Raw genomic sequence first — 27,500 nt, forward strand, 5'->3', positions numbered from 1 at the left:
TTATAAAATACACATTTACAATCTTACAATTTATAACATATATATATATATATATATATATATATATATATATATATATATATCATCGTATATTTATATGAATATTTCATTTTATTTTACATATACTGTATTTACAATGGCTATTTTATTATTTAACTAAATACGGTTTTAAATAAAAAAAATATATCGACTCGTGAATACTTTTTTTAATAGGAAATTATTATTATTATTATTATTATTATTATTATTATTATTATTATTATTATTATCATTATTATTATTATTACTAGTTTAAATCCAATCTTATTTACATTAAACGTATTTATGATTCTACTTTTCATATACATAAGTAATTACGGGTCTTTACTTAAAAATCCTAAGTATCTTCCAATCCATACCCCTGCGATAAAATCCGCTATTATGACCATTGCCGTATTTCCATCCTTCTTTGATTCTGCTTCAAAATGTTGCTTTAAAATCCTTAACCTATAACGAAATTTTCATGGAGACACGTGAACGGGGTGTGGAAAATTTGTAGTTCAGTTTCCTGCATCTGTATTTTGATAAAGGTATGAATGGCTAAGTTTGTCTGCTAAAGAAAAATGGTGTCATTTATTTAGTTTCTTAAGTGAACAGAGTGGTACTTTCATTACACACATCGATGAAGAGCTCTCTCTCTCTCTCTCTCTCTCTCTCTCTCTCTCTCTCTCTCTCTCTCTCTCTCTCTCTCTCTCAGAGGATGTAGTGAACAGTAACACGGTAAACGAGTCCAAGAATAAGTTAAGACAAGTTCATAAGAACTCTCTAAATGCTTAAACGAAATCGCTCTACCAAAGAGCAAATATAGTCTCTGCGGATGAACTAAAAAGTCTTTGAGACATCCAAAATACTGAGAGAGAGAGAGAGAGAGAGAGAGAGAGAGAGAGAGAGAGAGAGAGAGAGAGACTCATAAGGCAGATGTTACTAACTGCACTAAAAAAAAACTGCTGTAAAATAACTTTTTTTAAAGAAATGGAATAACCAATTACGTTTTGTACATATGCAGGGCCCTGATAGGATATCAATTATCAATAATTAATATCATTGCCATTATTATTACTAATATTTCTACTGTTATTGTTATTATTTATATAACAATTTACACAACTGCTCTTATAATTCGACACGAATACAAACCACGTATCGTATGCCCAACAATAAAGAGAGGCAATTTAATCCGAAGCCGAGGAATTTCTCTCTATTCCTCAACGGAAAAAAACATAGCCCCTTAAGAGAAGTCACTTTTGGGTCAGCTTATGCCCCTTCATCCCTTCGGCCAAAGAGGCCTTCGGGCGGGCAGACTCCAAGGGTCTCACAAAATCCCCCGCAAAAGGCAGTCAATTTGACCCCTTTCCAGCCAAGTAACCACAGACCTCGACACCTTTTTTATGAGATGATGGTATCTCTTGGAAGATGGTTAAGTTGGGAGAGCCCACCCATCCGGGCTAACCCTTGCTGGTGAGAGGGACATTACATTATGCCTATGGGCCTATAACATAGCCTCAGTGTGATAACGTGTCCTATACTCGTACGCATAGACAATATGTTTGTATATGAACGAGATGCAGGATCTACATATCGCTCCTATGAGACTGAGAAGGAGAGAGCCCTATATGCGTTCACATGGACAATATGTTTCTATATGAACTATTTGCAAAATCTACACATAGCTTCTATGACAGAGGGGGAGAGAATCCTATACTCTCGTACAGATAGACAATATTTTTTTATATGAACGATATGCAGGATCTACATATCGCTTCTAGAACACACAGAGGGAGAGAGAGTCCTATACTCTCGTACACATGGAGAATATATGAACGATATGCAGGATCTACATATCGCTTCTAGGACACACAGAGGGAGAGAGAGTCCTATACTCTCGTACACATGGACAACATATGAACGATATGCAGGATCTACATATCGCTTCTAGGACACACAGAGGGAGAGAGAGTCCTATACTCTCGTACACATAGACAATATATGAACGATATGCAGGATCTACATATCGCTTCTAGGACACACAGAGGGAGAAAGAGTCCTATACACGTACACATGGACAATATACATAAATACATATACCAAGGCACTTCCCGCAATTTTGGGGGGTAGCCGACATCAGCAAATGAAACAAAAACAAAAAAGGGGACCTCTACTCTCTACGTTCCTCCCAGCCTAACAATATTTGAACGATATAAAGGCTTTAAGGCATTGTCCTGCTTGTTAGGGCAATGTAATTTTCCTTTGCCACTGCCATTCATGAGTGGCCTTTAAACCTTTACTGTCAAATTTCCATAAATCGTGGACGAAGATCTGGTTCCAGAAATGGATAAAAAGAATCCTAATTTAGTGGTCAAGTGGAATATGTTTATCCATTTCCTTTTCAGTTAGCAAGCAAAAAAATAATGGAATTTTTCCAAGCCAATGCTTATTACTTCACCATAAACACATTTTTTTAGAGGGTTGAAGAACTGGTTTTATCCCTGACAAAAACCATACACGCACCACAACAAATTTTTCACTCTAATACAAGAAAGATAATCTACCAGAACACGACTGTTATTTTTCCAAGGGAGATAACAGACAAACACAAACATATCTTTGATGCAATTGGTTACATTCTTAAATACAAATTGTAAGTGAATTCTTATCCTCAGTTCGACATCACGACGTATCCTGAAAGGAACGCAACGAAGGAAAAAATTTGACCATGAATTCCAACACAGAGCAACAAGTAAACTAAATTCACAACTAAGAAACAAACTGGCAGCCAGCGGGGTACAACAGCGGTTATATTCCTCCTTATCATTCCCAAATGAGAAATCCAAATTTATATCTAGAGTTTTCAGGAATGTAGCAACAGCCCAACTAGTAATAGGCCTTTTGGAACGACACAAAAGACTCCAGAAATTCTTCTGCTAAAGGCTTGGAATGAAAATGTCTTATATATTCATTTGAATTTCCGGTCCGGCACCCATGCAGAATGCTAACGTGCCCAGATGAAACCACAAACTCACATTTATAAGCAAATCATATTTTGTCTAACATTGTACAGTTGGCTTCGTTAATTCCAGTACACTTATGGAGAAGCTAAGGGGACGTCAGTGTAATGGAATTAATGACGCCAAGTGTACTTGATAAAAGCTAAAATCAAATGATGAAGATATACATAAATTGTAGACGAATATAGTGTTGATAAAATAACAATAATATCTTGAGAGAAATTGGACAAGTCTACTGAAATAATAGTACATATGGAAATTGAATAGCGAGCCACTACAACTAAGAAATCACCGCAACAATTATAAAAACATCATTAAGGCAAACTATACAAGAATAATGATAGCAATTAACATTATCATTAATACTACTATCATTATTATTATCCCTAGCCAAGTTACAACCTCAGTTGGAAGAGCACGATGCTATAAATCCAAGGGCTCCAAAAGGGAAAAATAGCCCAGTGAGGAAAGGAAATACGGAAATAAACTTCATGAAAAGTAATGAATAATTAATATAAAATACCTTAAGACCAGTAACAACGTTAAAACAGATTTGTCATATATAAACTATGAGGAGAGATTTATGTAAGCCTGTTCAGCATAAACGCATTCGCTGCAGAATTACTTTAAACTAATTATATTATAGATTATAGGTAATAGACACTTGTGCCTGAGAATTATAATTAATGGGAAGAAGAAAGTCCTAATACGCGCTATTACAAACCGGTACCCCCATCATTACTTGCACTATTACGACCATTATCATCCAAAAGATTACGGGCTTTTCATAGTAGTCACAAAAGGATTGAAACACATTGCTTCCTTTTTCTCAGTCACCGGCGGTAAAATTTATAAATCTAAGGATGACTTGGTGTGTGGAGTCACAGACATCCGGGTAACGGATTGGGTTTAAGGCGATAGACAAGATGTCTTTTCGCCTTATACTCCTGACGCCTGGCGGATGATCTTACTGGAATTAGTATGGACCGGCAGGGGTCACTTGCCTTAGTTAGATAGACACGGAGTATTACAAGGAACTGGCTATCCTTTGATGACTTTAGCAAATGAATCCTCTATGGATTTAGTCAGTCTATGGACAGGCAGGGGTCACTTGCCTAAGATAGGCACTGCGCATCACAAGCAACTGGCTATCATTTAGCGAATTTAGCCAATGAAGCCTCTGTGGATTTATTCAGTCTATGGACGACTGGCGAAATCTAACCGAGGCCCTTTGCGTCAACAGATGTGGGGGATGATGATGATGAAGGATTGAAACCTTTTGCTCCCTTTAAACAGTGATGGGCGGTAAAATTGACTAAATTTGGAGTTGAAAATTAAAATACCGAATAAATCTATTCATAAAAGATCTGCCAAGAAGTTTGCTAAACTGTATCTGACAGCAGAAAATAAATAAGTTTCTGGGATAAAGAGACGTGATAGTTGGTCTGGACAGTGAAATCTTTTCATCCAAAATGTGCAAATAGCCGTCCACAAAATGGCACAATATATCCGAGATAAGGCTCCAACGAAATATAATGCCGATAGGTAAAAATCAAAATAAATAAAAAGTTAATAATGCTATATTTTTATCGTTGCACATTTTTTCTTATTTACTAATTCATGCTCTAATAGATTTTTCTTGGGAATTTGTCGATAGAAACACGTGATTTCAATATTCGATATATACGGTAAAATTAAGAATGATACAGAATCAAAATTGCCTAATATTAGTATTTTAATCACACTATTTTTTTATCGTTTTGATATAAAAAAGCTCACATTGGTTCATTACGCCCTCTCTCTCTCTCTCTCTCTCTCTCTCTCTCTCTCTCTCTCTCTCTCTCTCTCTCTCTCTCTCTCTCTCTCTATGTTAATGACCCATCTCTCCTATTTCCACTCTCTCTTAGTTAATGACCCCTCTCTCTCTCTCTCTCTCTCTCTCTCTCTCTCTCTCTCTCTCTCTCTCTCTCTCTCTCTCTCTGTTAATGACCCCTCTCTCCTATTTCTACTCTCTCTTAGTTAATGGCACCTCTCTCTCTCTCTCTCTCTCTCTCTCTCTCTCTCTCTCTCTCTCTGTTAATGACTCCTCTCTCCTATTTACACTCTCTCATAGTTAATGGCGCCTCTCTCTCTCTCTCTCTCTCTCTCTGTACGGGATATGGAGCCGGGTGCGAAAAACAAGGGGTTAAAGTCCGCCAAACATCCGGATCCTATGGCACCAAGGTTCTCGGGGCCAGCAGGTGCAACACATCATCCATCGATGACGTGTGGCATCAGCAACATCCACAGACCGTCGAAGCCCACGTGCCTTCCACATCCATCCACCGAAATACAGCGCGGAGCTGAAAGAGTGAATTCGATGCCGTAAGCAGCAGGGTAAAGTGATGCTTCGCCGATCAAATCAGGATATAAGCAGCGTATAACTACGGTGCTGCAATAAGGCAAGGTTGAAACTTGGCAGTCTTCCGGGTCTGTCGTGATCTTGGCTGTCAACATCGGGCTTGGCTGTCAGGATCGGGCTTGGATGTCAAGGTCGAACTTGACTGTCAAGATCGGCTTGGCTGTCAAGATCAGGCTTGTCTGTCAGGATCAGGTTGCCTGTTAGGAACGAACTTGGCTGTCAAGATCGAGCTTGGCTGTCAGGATCGGGCTTGGCTGTCTAGATCGAACTTGGCTGTCAAGATCGGCTTAGCTGTCAGGATCGGGCTTGGCTGTCAAGATCGGCTTAGCTGTCAGGATCGAACTTGGCTGCCAAGATCGGGCTTGGCTGTCAGGATCAAACTTGGCTGTCAGGATCGAACTTGGCTGTCAAGATTGATGTGCCTGTCAAGAGCGAACTTAGCTGTCAAGATCGCTTTTTACTGTCAAGATCGAACTTGGATGTCAAGATAGAACTTGGTTGGTAGAATCGAATTCGGCTGCCGAGATCAAATTTGGTTGTCAAGATCGGACATGGCTGTCAAGATCAAACTTGGCTGGCTAGATCGAACCTATATGTCATTTTGTATGTAGGCTATTTTATATAATACCATTTGTTGTAGAGCAAACATGGGTAAATAACATGGGTCTTTTGCTCTCCAGGCCAGCCATTCTTCAAACCGAAAATACGACAAATCTCTGAATACCTTATTGCCTTATTTTTTTGTTTGGGTGAGGCACCTCGTATATCCACCAGAGAGTTGCTAATGCATCTTCCGGTGTATTTTGCATCTTCCAGTCTTGGATGGTCTGGGATGCATCTTAGGTATTTATCGAGCTTATTCTTAAACACATCTACGCTCACTCCTGATATGTTTCTTAGATGAGCTGGCAGCACATTAAATAGTCGCTGCATTATCGATGCTGGTGCGTAGTGGATTAATGTCCTGTGCGCCTTCCTTAGTTTTCCTGGTATATTTTTTGGCACTATTAATCTACCTCGGCTTGCTCTTTCTGATATCTTTAGAGAGAGAGAGAGAGAGAGACAGACAGAGAGAGAGAGAGAGAGAGAGAGAGAGAGAGAGAGAGAGAGAGAGAGAATGATGATGAGTCTTCTCTTTATAATCCCTCCTCAGGTAAACATGGCATGTGAACAACACCCATTATCCCAAACTCCACCCGTTTCTTCCCTTTTACAAATCCCGATTAAATTGAGCTCTCGATGACGGAAGACACCCAAGGGCACACAATAACCCCCAGGAGGCCGATGGGAGGGCAACCTGGTGCTATGTTATTATTATTACAAGCTCAGCTACAACCCTAGCAGGAAAACTAGGATGCAAGGAGCCCAGGAGCTCTAACACAGAAAAATAGCCCATTGAGGAGAGGGAATAAACTACAAGAGAAGTATTGAACAATTAAAATAAAATACTTTACGAACAGTATTATTATTATTATTGGCTAATCTACAGCCCTAGCAGGAAAACTAGGATGCAAGAAGTCCAGGAGCTCCAACAGGGAAAAATAGCCCTGTGAGGAAAGGAAACAATAATATAAATAAACTACAAGTAATGAACAACTTCATTTCCTCACTGGGCTATTTTCCCTGCTGGAGGCCTTGGGCATATAGCATCCTGTTCTTCCTATTAGGGTCGTAAGTTTAGTAAGTTATAATAATAATAATAATATTAATAATAATAATACACAGACTAACAGCTGACCCAGCATAGTACACAGTAAAGTTATCCGGGAAGATGAAAAAGAAAATTCCACTGTAAATAGTATAAAAAAAAAACATACATAACATGTAAGAACCAAGTTCGTGCATCTCGGGAGAAACCTTTGTAAACAAAATCCACCGGATATGAGACTCGGGTTACATGAGCCACGTGGAATCGAAAAGCAAAGACAAGTCTGGGTTATTTCCGTCTGACAACTTTTATCGGAATTATTCAAAAAAAAAAAAAAAAAAAAGAGAGAGAGAGATGGAGGGTAAAACCAATCTCATTATTTCCTAAAGAGCATGGAATTCAGGGTTGTGGTGGCCTATGTGGTAACGTCCCTGACTGGTTAACGCCAAGACTGGGGTTCGAGTCCCGCTCAAACTAGAATATCAATCACAACGGGGCAACTTATCAAAATCTAAGTGGAGGAACTAAAAAGAGTCAAAGCTTGATACAGAGTAGGCTACTGTGGCGTTACCTGAATAATCTTCTGCCAACAAAAAGAAGAGCAGTTCAATATATATATATATATATATATATATATATATATATATATATATATATACATATAAAGTATTCATAAAACGGAAATAACAAAATTTACCAATACATTACTTGTCGAAGGATAATCTAAATATAGGTCACTCAGGCCATAAGCTACACAATACATATTCATAAGTACTGGTGATAGAGTTAGCACAAGAAAAAATATGTAAACACATACATACATATATATACCAAGGCACTTCCCCCAATTTTGGGGGTAGCCGACATCAACAAATGAAACAAAAACAAAAAAGGGGACCTCTACTCTCTACGTTCCTCCCAGCCTAACAAGGGACTCAACCGAGAAAAAATATGTAAATAAAAACATATAATTGTATGCAAGTAATTTGCTATAGCCTTGCTAGTACAGTGGTCAAGTATTCGCCTAGCATTCGCATGGCAGTAGATCGATCCCCGTCCGGGCCCGTGAGTTTAAGCTGTTTACTGGGAAGGCCACTGCTATGGTTGGGCACCACAGTGGAGGGTTGGGCTTGCCCGGCTGACGTTCTGGTGAGTATCTATTCTGATAAAACTGAAACCAGACACCTTTAACATTTAATGATTGTAAAGGAGAGAAAAAATTGCTTTCATAGACGTAGTTATTGTAGAAGATACAATAAAAAGATTCCACTGCATATTGTCAAACAACGAATACAAATTTGGACTTAAAAATCTGGCATTTTATTTGGCGAGTGAAGCTATCGTGAGTCAGTGTGTTGCCCTTCAGTAGGTGTTAGAATGACGCATTAAAATGTGTTCCTGCGTTAGAATGACTCATAACATTGCATTCCTGTTCTAGAATGACATGTTAAATTGTGTTCCTGCGTTAGAATGACACGCTAAATTGTATTCCTGCGTTAGAATGGTACATTAAAATGGGTTCCTGCGTTAGAATGACTCATAACATTGTATTCCTGTTCTAGAACGACACGTTAAATTGTGTTCCTGCGTTAGAATGACACATTAAATTGTAATCCTGCGTTAGAATGGTACATTAAAATGGGTTCCTGCGTTAGAATGACTCATAATATTGTATTTCTGTTCTAGAATGACACGTTAAATTGTGTTCCTGCGTTAGAATGACTCATAACATTGTATTTCTGTTCTAGAATGACACGTTAAATTGTGTTCCTGCGTTAGAATGACTCATAACATTGTATTCCTGTTCTAGAACGACACGTTAAATTGTATTCCTGCGTTAGAATGACACATTAAATTGTATTCCTGCGTTAGAATGGCACATTAAAATGGATTCCTGCGTTAAAATGACAATAAATTGTGTTCCTGCGTTAGAATGACACATTAAAATGGATTCCTGCGTTAAAATGACATTAAATTGTATTCCTGCGTTAGAATGACACATTGTGTTCCTATGTTAGAGACATAAATTTGCGTTCCTGCGTTAAAAAGACACATTAAATTACGTTCCTGCGTTATAATTATACATTAAATGGCATTCCTGCGTTAGAATGACACATCAAATTGTGTTCCCGCGTTATAATGACACATTTAATTGTGTTCCTGTTAGAAAGACACTTGAAAGTGAATATACCAAAAGTTTCGGCAGATGAGGTAGCCACTTGTGGGACTGAACCATTCTAAAAAATGAAGAATTAAATTAGGAAGCGGCTTTTGTGGCTGATTGATGGATGGATGAAACAAAAAAAAGGTAGGTAGTCGAGTCATGGATAAAAGAGTGGGCGTCAGAATAGGGACTCCGCCCTGCCCTTTCGGGAGGCCGAAGACCTGGAGACCCATCTGGCCTTGGGGTCCCTCCAGGTAGGACAATCCACGAGACTCTGAGGCAGGTTAATGTTATGACGAATAAGCCTCTAATCAAGCGGTTCTTTTGTCCTCCGGCGACCTCTTTGCACTTTCCTCTTTAATAGACGCGTGGACGCAATCTCGGCCGTTATTCGTGCAATGATCCTCCTAATCGGATAGTTGAATCAGTAGAACTTTCAAAGTTCAAACTTGCAATAAATGTTTCAATGGTAAACAGACTGACATAAGCCTTTTCATAGTTTATATATGAAATATCTGTTTTAATGTTGTTACTGTTTTTAGAATATTTTATTTTACTTGTTCATTACTTCTTACATCGTTTATTCAATTCATTTCCCCACTGGGCTATTTTTTCCCTGTTGGAGCCCTTGGGCTTATAGCACCTTGCTTTCCCAACTAGGGGTGTAGCTTAGCTAATAATAATAATAATAATAATAATAATAATAATCAAGAGAAATTTTATTTGGTCAAAGGGTTGTGGTGAACGATGTGGTAACGTCCCTGACTGATGAACGCCAGACTGAGGTTCGAGTCCCGCTCAAACTCGTTAGCTCCTTTGATCGCTGCAACCTCACCACCCACGTGAGCTAAGAAGGCTGGGGGAGCCTGTAGGTCTATCTGCTGAATCATCAGCAGCCATTGCCTGGCCCTCCTTGGTCCTAGCTTGAGTGGAGAGGGGGTCTTGGGCGCTGATCATATGTATATAAGGTCAGTCTCTAGGGCATTGTCCTGCTGTTCCTTGTCTCTGCCATTCATGAGAGGCCTTTAAAACTTTAAAGAACAAACTCTAAAGTTTGCACAAAGCGGCCATTGATATCTGATATATCCCTTACCTCGATTCTTATAGTCATGCTCCTCTTTACAAGTCGTTATTATTATTAAAAGTTCTGGTTTCTGTTCCAGTTTCATCAGAATTGATACTCACCAGAACGTCAGTCGTGCAAGCTCAACCCACTACTGTGGTGCCCAACCACAGAAGTGGCTTTCAGAGTATACAGCTTAAACTCACGGTCCCGGTCTGGGATCGATCTGCTGCCATGCGAATGCTAGGCGATCACGTTACCACTATACTATTATTATTATTATTATTTTCCTCCATCACTATTTAAATAGAATAGAATATATATATACATATATATATATAATATATATATATATATATATATATATATATATATATATATAAAATATATATATATATATATATATATATATAGTTATATGTATACAGTATAATGTCAGTGTAAATGACATCCAATAAAAAAATTGCTATTTTCAAGTCCTAAATGTCATATGCGACGGTATCATTCTAACAATCACGAGAGCCAATACAGAGAGGCTCTCTGGATTACAAATCTAAAACTTGAATCTTTCGTATTCAAACCTCCGGAATAAAGGAAAAAATAATGATACTATTTAGGTCTAAACTATTTAGGGTTGTTGTGGCCTGATTGGTAACGTCTCTGCCTGATGTTTGCCAGTCGGGGGTTCGACTCCCGCTCAGTTTCATTAGTGCCATTAGTGTCTGCAACCTTAACATCCTTGTGAGCTAAGGTTGGGGGCTTTGGGGGAGCCTATAGGGGGTATCTGCTGAGTCATCAGCAGCCACTGCCTGGCCCTCCCTGGCCCTAGCTTGGATGGAGATGAGGTATGGGCGCTGATTATATGTATATATGGTCAGTCTCTAGGGCATTGTCCTGATTGCTATGGCAATGTCACTGTCCCTTGCCTCTGCCATTCATGAGCGACCTTTAAAACCTTTAAATACGTCACCAGAGAAAATAGTAGATCGACAGAAAGTTAACAAGGCTCAGGGTAGGAAACACCCACCACGAATAATGTACAGTATGTTTGGGTGAATTACAAGCTTCCTTTCGGCTGTAGGCAAATCACGGCGGTGCCCTCAGGAAAGGTTACGTAGGTAGGGGCAAGATGGAATAAGATAAGACATGCCAGTGTATAACCTTGAAATAAGATTCCTAGAGATTTAGGAACCTTGCAGTAATGAAAAATATATATAGGCCTATATGGATTCATACAATGTAGCTTATAAGAATGCGGGTAACCTTCTTGGGGAATTTGTAAATAATTTAATCCTAAGGGCAAATATATTCTACTAGCACGCAAGGAAAATAGAAAGATTAGTTATACGTTTAGTAATGTACTAGGAGAGGAATGATAATCTAAACTATAAGTACCACAAACTGTATATAGGAGGGGTAAAGGCATAACTTATTACTAATATTACCAAGAAAAAAAAAAAGAAATACTGCCTATGGAAAAAAGAAAAGAAAAAAAAAGCTATCAGGTAGCTTTTGATCTATTAGTCACCAAAGACGTACATACAAACGAACATTCCTTTAAACGTTTTTATGTGTGTGTCAAGACACATTAGGAGGACTTTGGTAGACTTTGGTTCCCATCCATTCTGACTGGAGAGGACGCCATTGTCCCCCGGATGGCTTAAGATAACTAAAAAAAAACGCCAAACAAAACCTCTTTATTTCCTCGGGCTCAGACTCAAGTGCTAACCATAACAGGGCCGATACAATCACACCCCGATGACAACACAAAGGCTACAATAGGTTTACACATCAGTCCTAAAGAAATGGAAGCTGGGGAGAGAGAGAGAGAGAGAGAGAGAGAGAGAGAGAGAGAGATGGTACCTTTCCAGGAAAATATTTACTTCCGGTTCATCCGTGTTCGGATTCCAATATCCATCTCCAGAGATCGTATATATTTTCCCAATAATACAAACTTCTGATTCCAGAGCTTAGGCCTATGCAAAGTTTGTAATACCGACTAAAGAGAAACGTGGAAGGGCATGTCCGAGGCCTTTGTCCTGCAGTGGATTAGCAACGGCTGATTATATATATATATATATATATATATATATATATATATATATATATATATATACGTTGTATGCATCTGTCATCAAACATAGGCCTACAGACCAATGAAATGGGAAGCCTAAAGTCCAGAAGAAACATTGAGGATATGAAGTCCATCGAAGGATCTTAAAAGCTGTTGAGGTAAAAAGAAGAAGGTTGGAAGAGACTCGAAGAGGACAAGGAAGAAAGCCACAAGATCTCGGTCACAGCAATAGGCCTACGGCTCGTCATCATTACAGGGGTCTAACCATGGGCACCTAAACGATAACCATGAAGCCATGTTACCTCGCCCATAAAAGGGCAATTAAAAATTACCTTTCAGCTACCCTCATTCGTCTCTTCACTGGGTCCTAGTACATTATCTCTACGGCCCTACCGGTTGGTCTAGGATAAGGAAAGAGGTTCCATGGCGAAGTTCGTCAAGGGAAGGAGAGATTGATGGTCAAAGCCTTCTCGTCAATCTTGGGAGATCCCAAACCGGTAAAACAAACCATTTGAACGGTTATCAAAAAGTTTAAAATTACTCCATAAAAAAATGTCAGAATTGCTTTATTACTTTCACTGACGTGTGGTAAAGTTCTCTTGCTTGAGGGTACAACTCGGGCACAATATTCTATCTTATTTTTCTCAGTACATGGAAGATGTACTTTAACGTTAGTACAGTTCTTAAAATATTTCAATTTAATTGTTAATTACTTCATTTGTAGTTTATCTATTTCCTTATTTTCTCTCCTCACTGGGCAATTATTATTATCATTATTAAATGCTAAGCTACAACCCTAGTTGGAAAAGCAGGATGCTATAAACCCAGGGGCCCCAACAGGGAAAATAGCCCAGTAAAGAAAGGAAACAGGGAAAAATTAAATATTTTAAGAACAGTAACAACATTAAAATAAATAGGCCTATTTCCTATATAAACACTTAAAAAATTAACAAAACAAGAGCCCTGGTTGAAGCCCTTAGGCTTATAGCATGCTGTTTTTTTTTCAACTAGGGTTGTAGCTTAGCAAGTAAAAATAATAATAATAATATCAATAATAATAATAATAATATTAATAATAATAATGTGGTTGACGTTCGAGATGATACGCAAGTTCAGAAAACTTCCGACAAATATCCGTAAGTCTATTTCAAATCCTTTCTCTTTCTTGTGTTCACCAGAGCAGAAAGAACAATGGCCGTTAAATAAATGATATTACATAAAGTGGGCCACACTATACGAATCGTGTGCCAAAAGCAACCTGGTTTTACATCGTGGTTAAGTCACAGGGAACGCATCCATTTTAGCTGTAAACGTCAGATAAACCCTTACTCTGGTGCACAGCTACAACAGTGGGCTCCCCAGTATACAGCTTAAACTCACGGTCCCGCGCTGGGATCGATATGCAGCCATGCGAACGTTAGACGAACTCTTTACCATTGTACTAGCCAGGGTAGTAGATATTCAGGGTTTTATTGGAAACACAGGAGTTACGCTTAAAGTCTGCCTTTCGACACTCTATTAGACCTTTAAACTTTACTCTCACATCTAAATGAAATTGCGGATCTGCAATAGCACAGGGAACTCAATTTAGAGTTTACACTCGGGCACACTATTCTACCTTATTTCTCTTCCTTTTGTTTTTCTTAAGTTTTTATTGTTTGTATATGAAACATTTACTTTATATGTTGTTACTATTTTTAAAATAATTATTTAAATTGTTGATTACCTCTGTAATCTATTTATTTCCTTTCCTCACTGGGATATTGACTATGTTGGACCAATTGGGCTTATATTATCTTGCTTTTCCAACTAGCGTCGTAGCTTAGCAGATAATAATAATAATAATAATAATAATAATAATAATAATAATTCGAGCTACAATGGCTGTCGATTAAAGGTGTCTTCCTCTACACAATACTACGCACACCCGCACATAGACTACTGTTATAGCCCAAAGACCTACAAGGCCACTCAATGGAAAAGTGCATCAGAGTAAAACACTATATTTTACATGCGTGAAGACGTGCTCTTTGACATGCGGGAATCTGCCGCACGATTTCAAACCGCTCGTGTGAAGCGAGCCTTAATCAGTGTAACAATTATATAACAATCTATGGTAGGGATGGGAAACATGCTGCCTTAGAGCCGCATATGGCCCTCTGGACTATCAAGTGCGACCTTCTGCGGCCTTTGATATATGTGCAGTATGTGTAGTATATTTCTGCTTTGACACTGAATATTGTTTGAAATCATTCTACTAAATGTACACACAGACAATAGTTAAGTTGTGTTCAGTGATGTACCTCCCAGAGAATGGAAGGAATTCTTGCTTGAATTCAATGAATCCTAACTTTTACAACAAGCAGTTTTTTCCTTGTCAGCTGCAACAGCTGTTGTAGCTAACAAGGAAAAACTGCTAGTCGCAGTGAGTGAGTGATTTAACGTATGATGGACGAGAGAGTTCCTGTTTTGTCCATCTCCTCACTGTGATCTATGTTAGTTTTAGATGAGTCAACAGGTACCTGATTTTTGGCATGAAAATATTTTATTTGTGCTTTCACTGATGAGTTTTGGTTGTATTAAAAACAGCTTCCCTTAGGTAACCTTAACGCAAGGACAAGAGGAACAGACATTTTAACAACTTCAATAGGCAATGTCACAAAGGAGGACTAAATTTTACTTCCTTATTATGATAAGTTATGCACTGATGGTGTTCAAGCTATGATGGCTAAAAACTAGGGATTTATTGAACATCTTAAAAAAGCAAATAATTGATTTTTTTTTTTTCAATAAACAGCTTAGTGTGTTCAAACAGATACAATTTTTTACTGAGATGCTGCATTTTTATGAGATGTGGTTGTTTAAAAAGTACCTACTTACCAATATAAAATATTTGAAAATGTTATATTGTTGATATTTATAAGCTACCTTTTCCAAAAGATTAATATTATTTATTTATCACTTCAATACAAAGAACCTACTTGCTTAACTAAAGTAATTTGAAAATGACATGCTTTCGATATTATTCATTTACTTACAGTAGTTTGAAAACTACCCAAACTTGAATGAAATAGTTTGAAATTTAGTTTTCAATATAGTTCATTTACTGACTACTTGTATAAAAAGTACTTAATTCAAATATTTGAAATTGTAATGCTTTAAATTTTTATAAACCTGTCACTCTTTCTTTAGATTACTAATAAATTACTTGGAGGATAAAACAACCAACAAAATTCTATGCGGCCTTAAGGAGCATTGAGGAATTGCAAAATCGCCTTCATCCAAAAAAAAAGGGTTCCCCACCCCTGGTGCGGCCCCAAAACTATAAAACAAGCGCCCACTAGCCTACACATCTCAAAAGTCTTTTGATTTCTGAATGTTTCGATCATGTGGATTTGGCAATCAACCGGAATACGCTGTTTGATACTCTAAACATCTTACGTTGTATAGAATAAAACAGATCTTGTAGGCCCTGCAGTGTGTAGAGACGGTTCCCCTGTGTGGTCGTCGGACCAAGAAAACAGCCCTTAGGCCGGGAGCACACTAGCGACTCTGTGGCGCCACAAAGCCACGCCACGCCTGTGGCGGGGGTGAACGACAGAGAGCCACAGTCGCTAGTGTGCTCCCGGCCTTTAAAAGTACGTAAAGTAAATTTTAATACTTTTTATCACTGCAGTTCGTACTTTCATGAGCGCATGTTTATCCGAGTATGATATATGAAATACTTTTGTGTGGATATGGTTATACATCTGAATAAATAGCATAGATTTTTAATCACCAAACACTGAGCTGTCTTATCCATGTTCTACTAATATATGTTCCATGGTCTTCCACTGTCATGGGGTAGAGTTCTCTTGCTTGAGGGTACACTCGGGTACACTATTCTATCTTATTTCTCTTCTTTTTTTTAAGTTTTTATAGTCTATATGTGAAAGATTTATTTTAATGTTATCACTTTTCTTATATTTTATTCTAATTGTCAATTACTTGTAATTTCCTTATTTCCTTTCCTCGCTGGGTTATTTTCCCTGTTGGAGCCCTCGGGCTTATAGCATTCTGCTTTTTCATCTAGGGTTGTAGCTTAGCTTCTAATAATAATAACAATAATAGTACTGGGTAGAATTCTACAATTATGTTCAGAGTTCAGATGTATTAAGCAGGGATTCTTCCCATGCCACACATAACGTTAGAAGAGAGAGAGAGAGAGAGAGAGAGAGAGAGAGAGAGAGAGAGAGAGAGAGAGAGAGAGAGAGAGAGAGAGCATGCTGTGTTCCAGCATAATGTACTGAACCCCCTTCTGTGTCGTGGAGATACTCCACCCAAACAAGGTAACCGCAGAGAGAGAGAGAGAGAGAGAGAGAGAGAGAGAGAGAGAGTTACTAATTCTGAAAAAACCTGCCCATCTTTATGACAGAATTCTGTGGTAGTTAATAGGTCTAAAATCCATAAATATGCTTCTACTAAAATAATAATTTGTCTCAAAATTCTCACAACGTTCATTATCAGCATTAATAACCCCCCCCCCAAAAAAAAAAAAAAAAAAAATTAGAAATCTGGATTCTGAAGTTAGTCAAAGATCTCCGGTTTTCAGCCCAAACGATGTCTCACTCTCACCAATGAACTGAAATATTAATCGAAAACATTAAGAGAATTGTACCGCACGTGTTTCATACAAGCTTGTACACTGTAATAGTTCTGATTTTGTTTTGTCTTATTGCTCAATCTTCCCTGCCCTGTTAATAGACCAACCTGTGCAAGCCTGCTAGCTCATGTTTTATTTTGTTTAAATTTTTGTGACTCTCTTACTCCCATGTCCTGGTATATAATCTCGATGTCTGTTAAATACAGTTTAGTTGCATTCACCTTGCCTCTCAGAACCATACCAGCTTCTTTTGATATTATCATTATTACTTGCTAAACTACAGCTCTAGTTAGAAAAGCAGGATGCTATGAGCCCAGGGGTTCCAACAGGGAAAATAGCAAGATGTCTTAAGAAAAACTTTCTGAAATATTACAAATGAAAGTATATATACTGAACTCATTTCCTGCAGGATTACTCTTGGTTTTCCCCGAATTTATAATAAAAAATGTGTTCATTTAAAAACAATTAAAACTGACAATAACGTCAAATTTCTCTCACTATTCCTACTTTCTTACTTTCTTTATTCTAGAAAATAATAAAGATGAAAATCCTATTCTGTCTCAGTTTCAATGTTAGATTCAATAGTTTAAAATAAAACATATTCGCGGTACGGTAAAAATAAATAACTCAAAAGCTATTTGGTAGCGTTTGATCTGTTGGTCACGTAAGGCGTCCATACAAACGATCGAAAGTTAGTCAAAATCTACGAGAGAAGAGTTTGATAACTTATTTCCGCTTTTTAAAATAAGCCGGAACATGATATCTATTAAAAACAGGGCATGTAACCACTACGCCTTTTCACAATTCCAATAACTCCACCTTAATATGTTGGCAAGGATAAAAAACCCTATAACACCACACACACACACACATAAAATTACTCGCTACACCACCACTTGCAGTTACTCCTCCTGCTTCTGAAACTTTTAAAATACTTCAGGTGGTTAGAATGGTACCCAAAATCACTGCCGGATCTTTGCTTAGACGGCCTCTACACAGTTTCCAACGATTCTAGAAGGCTAAATTATCAAGCTACACCACCACACACACATATAGGCCTATATATATAATAATATATATATATATATATATATATATATATATATATATATATATATTCGAGCTCAAAATAAAGGTGGGTGAAAGAAGAATGTGGGCAGTTAGTTAGGTAACCATGGTTGTGAACAGTCAAGTATATAGGAAGTTATGAGCACATTCCTATTTATGGTCCTGAAGCATGAACATTGAACACATCCTATTACTATTTATGGTCCTGAAGCATGAACATTGAACACATCCTATTACTATTTATGGTCCTGAAGCATGAACATTGAACACATCCTATTCCAAGTCTTCATATTTATGATTTGGGCTACAGAGCTCGGGGTTGGGGTCTGTGAGACCATTCACCAGATCAAGTATATTTTAGGAAAACCTTTGGTTACACCAAGGTAAAAGTTAGAAGAGTTGGACAGCAAAATGAAAGAACGGAAACAAGAACTGTGGTATAGAGTAAATGGATATAAAGAAAATGCAACTAGGCCTATGGGTTCTAAGAACGCTGCATAGGCCCATGGTTTTGTAAACAACCTTCTTCTTAATTGTAGCTCCAGTAACCACGCTCACCTTCTCACAATATTATCAAAAACGGGAATTATGAAAAAAAAATCAGTTTTGCAAAGTTCAAAATTTGCTAATTGAAAATAAAAAAGTGCAGTTCCTCAACTTGCGAGTTCCTTACTATGAACTTATCGTTTTAACTTACAGAAATTGATTCTGTAATCCAATGAATACTACGGTACAAGTTAGAGGTTTAAATAACACTAGATAAAACCTTGGCCTTGCTTTAGCAACGCCACAATTAAATATGAAATATCTTAAACAGTCAATTGGCAAATACCTTCAATACTCGTTTTCATTTTTTAAATCTCTCTCTCTCTCTCTCTCTCTCTCTCTCTCTCGACGAAGAATTACAATATCTTTATGTAATTGATTGAAAAGTTATCATTTGTATTCTTGACAGAAAAAAAAAATATCATTCGTGTTTTGCACATTAAGCTTTAACTGGTGTCACAGACTTACTTTTTGATAACAATAATGAAAAAAAAAAAAACTAAATTTCCAACTATCAGGACTAGTAATCTTGTTATATAAGGTCACATTTTGGCAGATTAAAACTAATACATAGTGAGACTCGGCTTGCAGAACTGACATGTGTATGTAATGTGTGAAAACAAGAGCGAGGGATAATATAATGTAATAACAAGAAAAAATAATCGTCGTTAGGTTGAAAACTATTACAAAATGTAATCCAAGACTTGTGTACCGCACGTTTTTAAAGGACACTCATGAATGGCAGAGGCAAGGGACAGTGACACTGCCCTATTGAGCAGGATAATGCCCTAGAGACTGACCATATATACATATGATTAGCGCCTAAGCTAAGACCAAGGAGGGCCAGGAAATGACTGCTGATGACTCAGCAGATAGACCTATAGGCTCCCCCATACCTTAGCTCACATGGATGGTGATGTTGCAGCGACGACAGAAACTAACGAGTTTGAGAGGGACTCGAACCCCATTCTGGCGTTCACCAGTCCGGGACGTTACCACATCGGCTACCACAACCCTCGTACAATATGTGGTACCGTTGACTCGAGCAAGTTTCAATTTATGGTAAACCAGGTTATCAGCAATACAGCCAAAATCATAAAAATAAAATATACACGAAGTATGGTGCATTACACCCTTTTTGATGTTTATTGTCTACCTTTCAAACCAATACCTAAATATGTAAAGACCTACATAAATGCATGTAGGAGCATTGATAAATTAATGGAATAAAGATGCATTGATACAAAAAAAAAATAGAAATGCAAAAAACGATAATGACAGAACTAGAAGAAAAAATAAACAAATATGCCTATACGGCAGGCTGATTTTTGGAGCAAGTTGTTCAAGGCATTAAACTGATGCGTACTTTTGCAACCTACTAGTTTTTTTCTTTTTATTTTTAGATTGTCTGATCCTTCCAGCCACACAAGAAATGTGGCTCGTTGTCAAAAACAGTTATTCATGAAGAACAAGTTAAGTAAAATACTAACTACAATGTTTGCCTATTAAAGCAAGAAAATTTATTAGCCCAAGCTATGTGCAATCACTCACGAGCCTCTAGAATTGGGACTATGACTTGACTGTCCAAGAGCCCCCGTCCGGAAACAAGGTCCGGGCAATCTGCGCACGCATTCTAGAATTAACGTACACGACAAGACGCTGTGTGATTCTCCAAATACTTAAAATGGTGTATATGACAAAAAGCAGAGAGCCCAACAGTATGGCGGGACTATGAAAATATTTCCCTGACCAACCAATGTCCTAAAAAAAAAGAAAAAAAAATGACTAGTGACCTAATGCCCGTTCTCAAACTATCGAGGGAGCAATAGTCAAGTGTACATACTGTACATACATTTGATTTTTCTCACCTGTATGATTCACGATAATTTTATACGAGGCAGATGGGCGTGTGCTAGACATTTAGTACTTTATCATTGTTCGTAAGTTAATTTGTAGTGTCGTTCATATACCGTTTTATGACAGATAATTTGTACCAACAGCCACAGTGCATTTCCAAGGACGCAAGTAATATTTAGGATATTATTATTATCCTTTTTACTTACTGAGCAGCTCTTCTAGGAGAAGGACACTCCAAAATCAAACAATTGTTCTCTAGTCTTGGGTAGTGCCATAACCTCTGTACCATTGTCTTCCAATGTCTTGGGTTTGAGTTCTCTTGCTTGAGGGTACACTCGGGCACACTGTTACTCTTCTTAAAATATTTCATTTTTCCTTTCCTCACTGGGCTATTTTCTCTGTTGGAGCCCCTGGGCTTACAGCATTATGCTTTTCCAACTAGGGTTGTAGCTTAGCAAATAATATTACAAGACTAGTTGGAAAAGCAGGATGCTATTAAACCAAGGGATCCAACAGGGAAAATAACCCAATGAGGAAAGGAAACAAGGAAAAATTAAATAGTCTAAGAACAGTACATTAAAATAAAATAGATAATTAAACAACTAGGCCTATATATAAGGATAAAAACAACCATGTTCAACTTACCCAAGGCAAGGTGGTTTGGTAAACTAGTTCATAACATGACTTTAAGGGCCTATTTCCTAGACCTATTAAACAAGAATTCTTTTTTTATTGAATTAAGGAAATTTTGTTGATAAAAACAAAAAATGCTTTGGTAAACGAGTTCGTAATTTATCTTTTAAGACTAATTTCCTTGTCCTAATATACAAAACAATTTTTTTTATCGAATTAAGGAAATTATATTGACAAAAAATACAGATAATGAATATTTTAACATAAAAAAAAGAAAAACTACCGTAACTAAATTTGATTGGGTCTTCCCGCTCCCCTTTATGGGAAGAAAATTTACTTCAAAATGAGAACATTTTCCAAAACACTTACCAGAATGTTCATTAATACACGCCTCACGCCCAACCCCAAACAACGCCCACCCCACTCTAAAATCAGAGTGATTGCACTCCCGATGTGTTTAAGACAACTAGAATTACTTGAATAATCTTTTTACTACGACAAAAAGGGAAAAAAATATGTATCATTTATAGTTAACGGTCTCCGCTTGCTCGAATATCAACATTGTAAATATGACGATCTCAGAATATTAAACACGAAAACAAGAATAATTTCGAATTCTAATAGAACACAAGACGTTGCTTGTGTAATTTTGTATAGTTTGTTCTGTCAGTCACAATCCCTACATGTTCTATGAAGCAGTTTTTTTTTTTTTTTGGGGGGGGGGGAATTTGTAACAAGCCAAGGCCTATGATTACATCCAAGAGACGGAAAAGGAAAAAAAACCTTGTTATTCCAGTAAGAACACATAAAGCTAAACACACAGTGATAAAACTGCTTATGCTCAAAGTACACTACTTTAATTTATCAAATACTGAGCTAAAAACAGTTTTCGACAAAACATCACTAATAATATTACAAGTTTTGATTGCTAAGAAAACACCCCAATAATAAAATACCACTGACTTAAAATTACTCTCCATTTAATAAAACAAAATTTATCTTACCTGTTATGAACTGGGTAGAGCCTGTTTTCCAGAGCCAGGAGGAGGAAACTATTCCTAGCCAAAGGTAAATCATTTTGTGTAAAAACGCCAGAGGTAAAACAATGTCATTCCACCAAACCTCCTGGAAAACCACTTGAAGGCAAAACGGACAGTTCACTCACTTGCCTCGCAGACGAACGCGGACACAACCTCACACGATCACTGTCTAAACACAACTGAATCGAAAACGAAAATTGAGTCGGGACTCGGGCCCGGGCGTCAGTCCGTCAGAGGCTCGAGAAGAACCGGAGTCCCGGAGTGCGAGTTACCACCGATTCTCCGAGAACCAAGACCGAGGCAGCAAGACTTTTGAGTGTTCAGTTCGACGCATATTCAACCTCACTCAAACGTTTATATGGTTATATGGATTGGAATACTTTGAGCGTTGACTGGTGGTATTCAACTTTGGATGCGCCAGATCTTTCAATTCGATTAGTAGAACCCATTATCGAACGTAGTCCCCCTTCAAGCGGTTGCTCTTATAACCCGGACTGATGTCACCCAGTTGACACTCGGTTATCATTGCAGATAGACTGCATCTAGGGGCCTTTGGAAAATTGGAAGTTCAAACCAAGTATCTCGCTATAGCCATTTAAACTTGATATGCTCACTTAAACTAAAACGTAATAGAGATTAAACTACAGTTTTATGTTTTCATCTCTGAATGATACCTGTAAAAAATAAAAGATAGCAACGGTTTGTGATAGACATATTACGGGCAGTCATTGGATCATACATGTTCATGAAATAATTCAGCTATAAAGAGCATCACACCTAAGCCAATGCCATTTAAAAGTTTTTATGGGAATGCAAAACATAGTTTACTTATCTACATAGAATTACAGGAGCCCTCTACTTTACAATTCGTAGATCCAAATTATTTTAATCATTACTAGCCAAGCTACAACAATAACAGGAAAAGCAGGATGCTACAAGGCCTAGGGCTCTAACAGGGAAAGCAGCCCAGGGTGGAAAGGAAATAAGGAAATGATAAATAAACTATGTAAAAAGAATGAAGAATAATTAAAATTAGTAGCAACACTTGCAAAATTAGTCATATTATTAACTTTGAAATGAGGCTTATGTTAACCTATTCAACAACAACAAAAAATGCTATTAGTTAGAAGTTTCACCAGTTCAATTACTCCCGATCATAGCAACACGTCTCGGTCGCTTAGTTTATCTTTTTTTTCGTTCTTTCTTTTTTTGTCCCTTTAATAATCCTGGCGGCTTCATCTTTTGTTCTTCCTCTTCTTCTTCTTCCTCTTCTTCTTCTTCTTCTTCTTATTATTATTATTGTTATCATTACTTGCTAAGCTGTAACCCTAGTTGGAAAAGCAGGCTCCAGCAGAGAAAAACAGCCCAGTGTGGAAAGGTAATAAAGAAATAAACTAGGCTATAGGAAGTGACGAATAACATTATAAAATATCTTTAAGATTTTTAACAACGTTAAATATATTTGTCATATATATACAGTATATATATATATATATATATATATATATATATATATATATATATATATATATATATATATATATATATATATATTATCATCTGTACGAGATAGAATAGCGTAACCGAATGTACCCTCAAGCGAGAGAACTCTAACCCAAGACAGTAAAAGACCATGGTACAGAGGCTATGGCACTACCCAAGACTAGAGAACAATGGTTTGATTTTGGAGTATCATTCTCGTAGAAGAGCTGCTTGCCATAGCTAAAGAGTCTCTTCTACCCTTAACAAGAGGAAAGTAGTATGTTGTTAAATCTCACTAATCTTATCAGTGTGTGTGGTATAACACCAATCTGATAAGGAATATTTGCAAATAACCTAATTATATTACCTCCGCCAACGAAGTTGGAAGGAGGTTATGTTTTACACCCTGTTTGTGCGTGTGCGTGTGTTTGAGTGTGAACAGCTTCCTGGACACAATTTTAATCGTAGAGTAATGAAACTTGCAGGGATTAAATGTTATGTAAGAAGATGGATATGATTAAGTTTTGGATATTCAAGGTCAAAGGTCAAGGTCAGGGTCAAGCAACATTTTCTATTCATGTAATCAGCCATAAGTTTGGACATCGTTGTCACAGAGCTTTCAAACTTGGTTTATATTTGTGTATGAAAACCCACGCCAATTAATACATGTTAAGGTCAAAGGTCAAGGTCGAGAAATAAGCTGCCGCGACGGAGATCTGCGCTCTACTGAGTGCCCCTCTAGTTCCTATTTTGTTTTTGAAGAATTGTAGAAATTCATTGGCCAGTTCTTGGTATACCTCGTAGCCTTTTATTATATAAGTTTTTTTCTCCTTAGTAGATGATTATATTTCAAGAACAGTAACATCATTATAACAAATCTTTCACATATAAACTATAAAGACTTAAAAAAAAAACAAGCGGAAGAGAAATAAGATAGAATGGTGTGCCCGAGTGTACCCTCAAGTAAGAGAACTCTACCGCAAGACAGTAGAAGACCATGGTACAGAGGCTATGGTACTACCTAAGACTAGAGATCAGTGGTTTAATTTTGGAGTGTCCTTCTCTTAGAAGAGCTACTTACCATAGCTAAAGAGTCTCTTCTATTCTTATCAAGAGGGAAGTAGCCACTGAACACCTACAGTGCAGTAGTTAACTCCCTGAACGAATAAGAATTGTTTGGTAATCTCAGTGTTGTTAGGTGCATGAGAATAGAAGAGAACGTGTAAGCAAAGCAAAAATTACCCGTAACCAGAGAGAGGGATCCAATGTAGAACTACTCTGACCAGTCAAAGGACCCAATAACTCTCTAGCGGTAGTATCTCAACGGGTGGCAGGTGGCGCCCTGGCTAACCTTTTCTTGAATAAGAGTTTTATCTTCTCCCCAAGCTTTTCAATCTGATTCAAACAACGATTCTTTTTTCTGATTCAAAGCATTGACTATATCATCTGCAATATTGTGTTGATTACATATCATTCTTTTAGGTTTTGATTTTGCACTTTTCCTTGTTTCGGTGTTCACAACCATTGTTTGAATCTTATTATTATTATTATTATTATTATTATTACTTGCTAAGCTACAACCCTAATTGGAAAAGCAAGATGCTATAAGCCCAGAGGCCCCAACAGGGAAAATAGCCCAGTGAGGAAAGGAAACAAGGAAAAATAAAATATTTTAAGAACTGTAACATTTAAATAAATATTTCCTTTATAAACTATGAAAACTTTAACAAAACAAGAGGAAGAGAAACGAGATAGAATAGCGTAACCGAATGTACCCTCAAGCAAGAGAACTCTAACCCAAGACAGTGAAAGACCATGGTACAGAGGCTATGGCACTACCCAAGACCAAAGAACGATGGTTTGATTTTGGAGTGTCCTTCTAGAAGAGCTTCTTACCATAGCTGAATAGTCTCTTCTACCCTTACCAAGAGGAAAGTAGCCACTGGACAATTACAGTGCAGTAGTTAGCCCCTTGGGTGAAGAAGAATTGTTTACTGTTGCATCTCTAATCCTATTATCAACAAATTTTACATCAATATTTCCTTATGACCTTGACCTTGAATTAAGAAAATGTATATTTTTAAATGCTTTTTCAACTTCTTTTTCATATTGATGATTCTAGATAATACCAGTGTTGATTTTTTCTCCTTAACCTTTTCAGCATATGTCATTACCTCCGCCAACGAAGTTAGAAGGAGTCTATGTTTTCGCCCCTGTTTGTGTGTTTGTTTGTGAACTGATTCCTGGCCACAATTTTAATCGTAGCATAATGAAACTTGCAGGAATTGACTGTTATGTAAAAATCTCTGAATTATTAAATTTTGGAAGGTCAAGGTCAAAGGCCAAGGTCACAATCAAACAAAAAGTCCAATTCACATAATCAGCCATAGGTTTGAATATCGTTGTCACAGAGACTTCAAACTTGGTTCATATTTGATGTATGGAAATCCATACCAATTAATGCATGTTAAGGTCAAATATCAAAGGTCAAGGTCGAGCAAAAGGTCAAGAAATAAGCTGCTGCGATTTTTTTTCAGCATATTTCATTTCCTAATTTGTTGGTACCATCGGTGTTGGAAGTGTTTACTTAATTGATCCCATATTCTTTTGCCATTTTTCCATTCTCAACTAAAATGTTGTAGGGAGCCACTTTAGTGGTATTTATTGTGTCTCCGCATGTTTCCAAAATTGATTTTATAATTTTCCCTATATATTTATATATATATATATATATATATATATATATATATATATATATACATATACATATATATACTGTATATATATATATATATATATATATATATATATATATATATATACAGTATCTATATATACATATATAAATATATATATATATATATATATATATATATATATATAAATCTATATATATATACATGTATATAAGGGAAATTATATAATATATACTCATATATTTAAATATTATATTATAATTTCCCCTTTGAATGAGAATCTAGTCAACATAATTGATAGGCGTATCCCTTCTCGTGTGCTAAGGTACCGAGTGAAGGACAAACCGTGGTTCAATGATGATTGTAGACGTGCTTTTTTGGAGAAGCAGGAGGCCTATCAACTTTGGAAGGGTAACAGATCAGATTTGACCTGGAACAACTATACTCAGCTTCGAGCTTTTGCTCAGAGAGTTTATGCCTCAACTGAAAAGGAGTACAATTTAACCATAAAAGAAACACTTTCTGGTACAACTCAGGAACATAAATGGTGGTCTACCCTTAAATCTGCACTCTTTGGTGTAGATGCAACAGTTCCTCCTTTACTTAAACCAGATGGCTCAGTCACTCACTGTCCAAAGGAAAAGGCAACCCTTTTGGCTGATGTTTTTGACAGTAAACAGAGTAATGAAAAACTTGAACTTCCTCATTCCTGTTTTCCTGAGGCTAAACTAACTAGTTTAGCTTTTCGATCTCGTGAGATTAAAGCTCTGTTGATGGACCTTGATGCTTATGGAGGTGTAGACCCAAATGGTATTTTTCCTTTGTTTTTTATAAAGACAGCAGATTTCTTAGCTCCAAAGTTATCTGTTATTTTGCGCAAGTTAGCAAGAAGAGGAGCTTTTAGCACTAGTTGGAGAATTGGTAATGTTACTCCTCTATGTAAATGTGTTTGTGGTAGCTCAAGTCCCACTGATTACCGGCCAATTTCATAACTCCCATATTATCTAAAGTTTTTGAACGTCTTCTGGCAAAACGTCTTAATAGGTTTGCTGAAGGTAATCATCTACTCCCTAGTTTGCAATTTGGTTTTCGTAAAGGCCTTGGAGCATGTGATGCCCTTCTTACAATCTCCAATGCTGTAC

At 37.2% G+C, this 27,500-nt stretch overlaps 1 protein-coding gene across 1 annotated transcript in view; it reads right to left on the minus strand.

The window, feature by feature from the left end:
* LOC137645595 (laminin subunit alpha-1-like) overlaps window positions 1-22,374 on the minus strand; it is a 497,060-nt gene extending 474,686 nt beyond the window's left edge. The window contains exon 1 of the mRNA XM_068378394.1: window positions 22,145-22,374. Coding sequence (XP_068234495.1) covers window positions 22,145-22,217 — 73 coding nt within the window. The 5' untranslated portion in view covers window positions 22,218-22,374. The remainder of the gene's footprint in view (window positions 1-22,144) is intronic.
* Between the last annotated feature and the right edge of the window lie 5,126 nt (window positions 22,375-27,500).

Source organism: Palaemon carinicauda, chromosome 8, assembly GCF_036898095.1.
Source record: "Palaemon carinicauda isolate YSFRI2023 chromosome 8, ASM3689809v2, whole genome shotgun sequence".
NCBI lineage: Eukaryota > Metazoa > Arthropoda > Malacostraca > Decapoda > Palaemonidae > Palaemon > Palaemon carinicauda.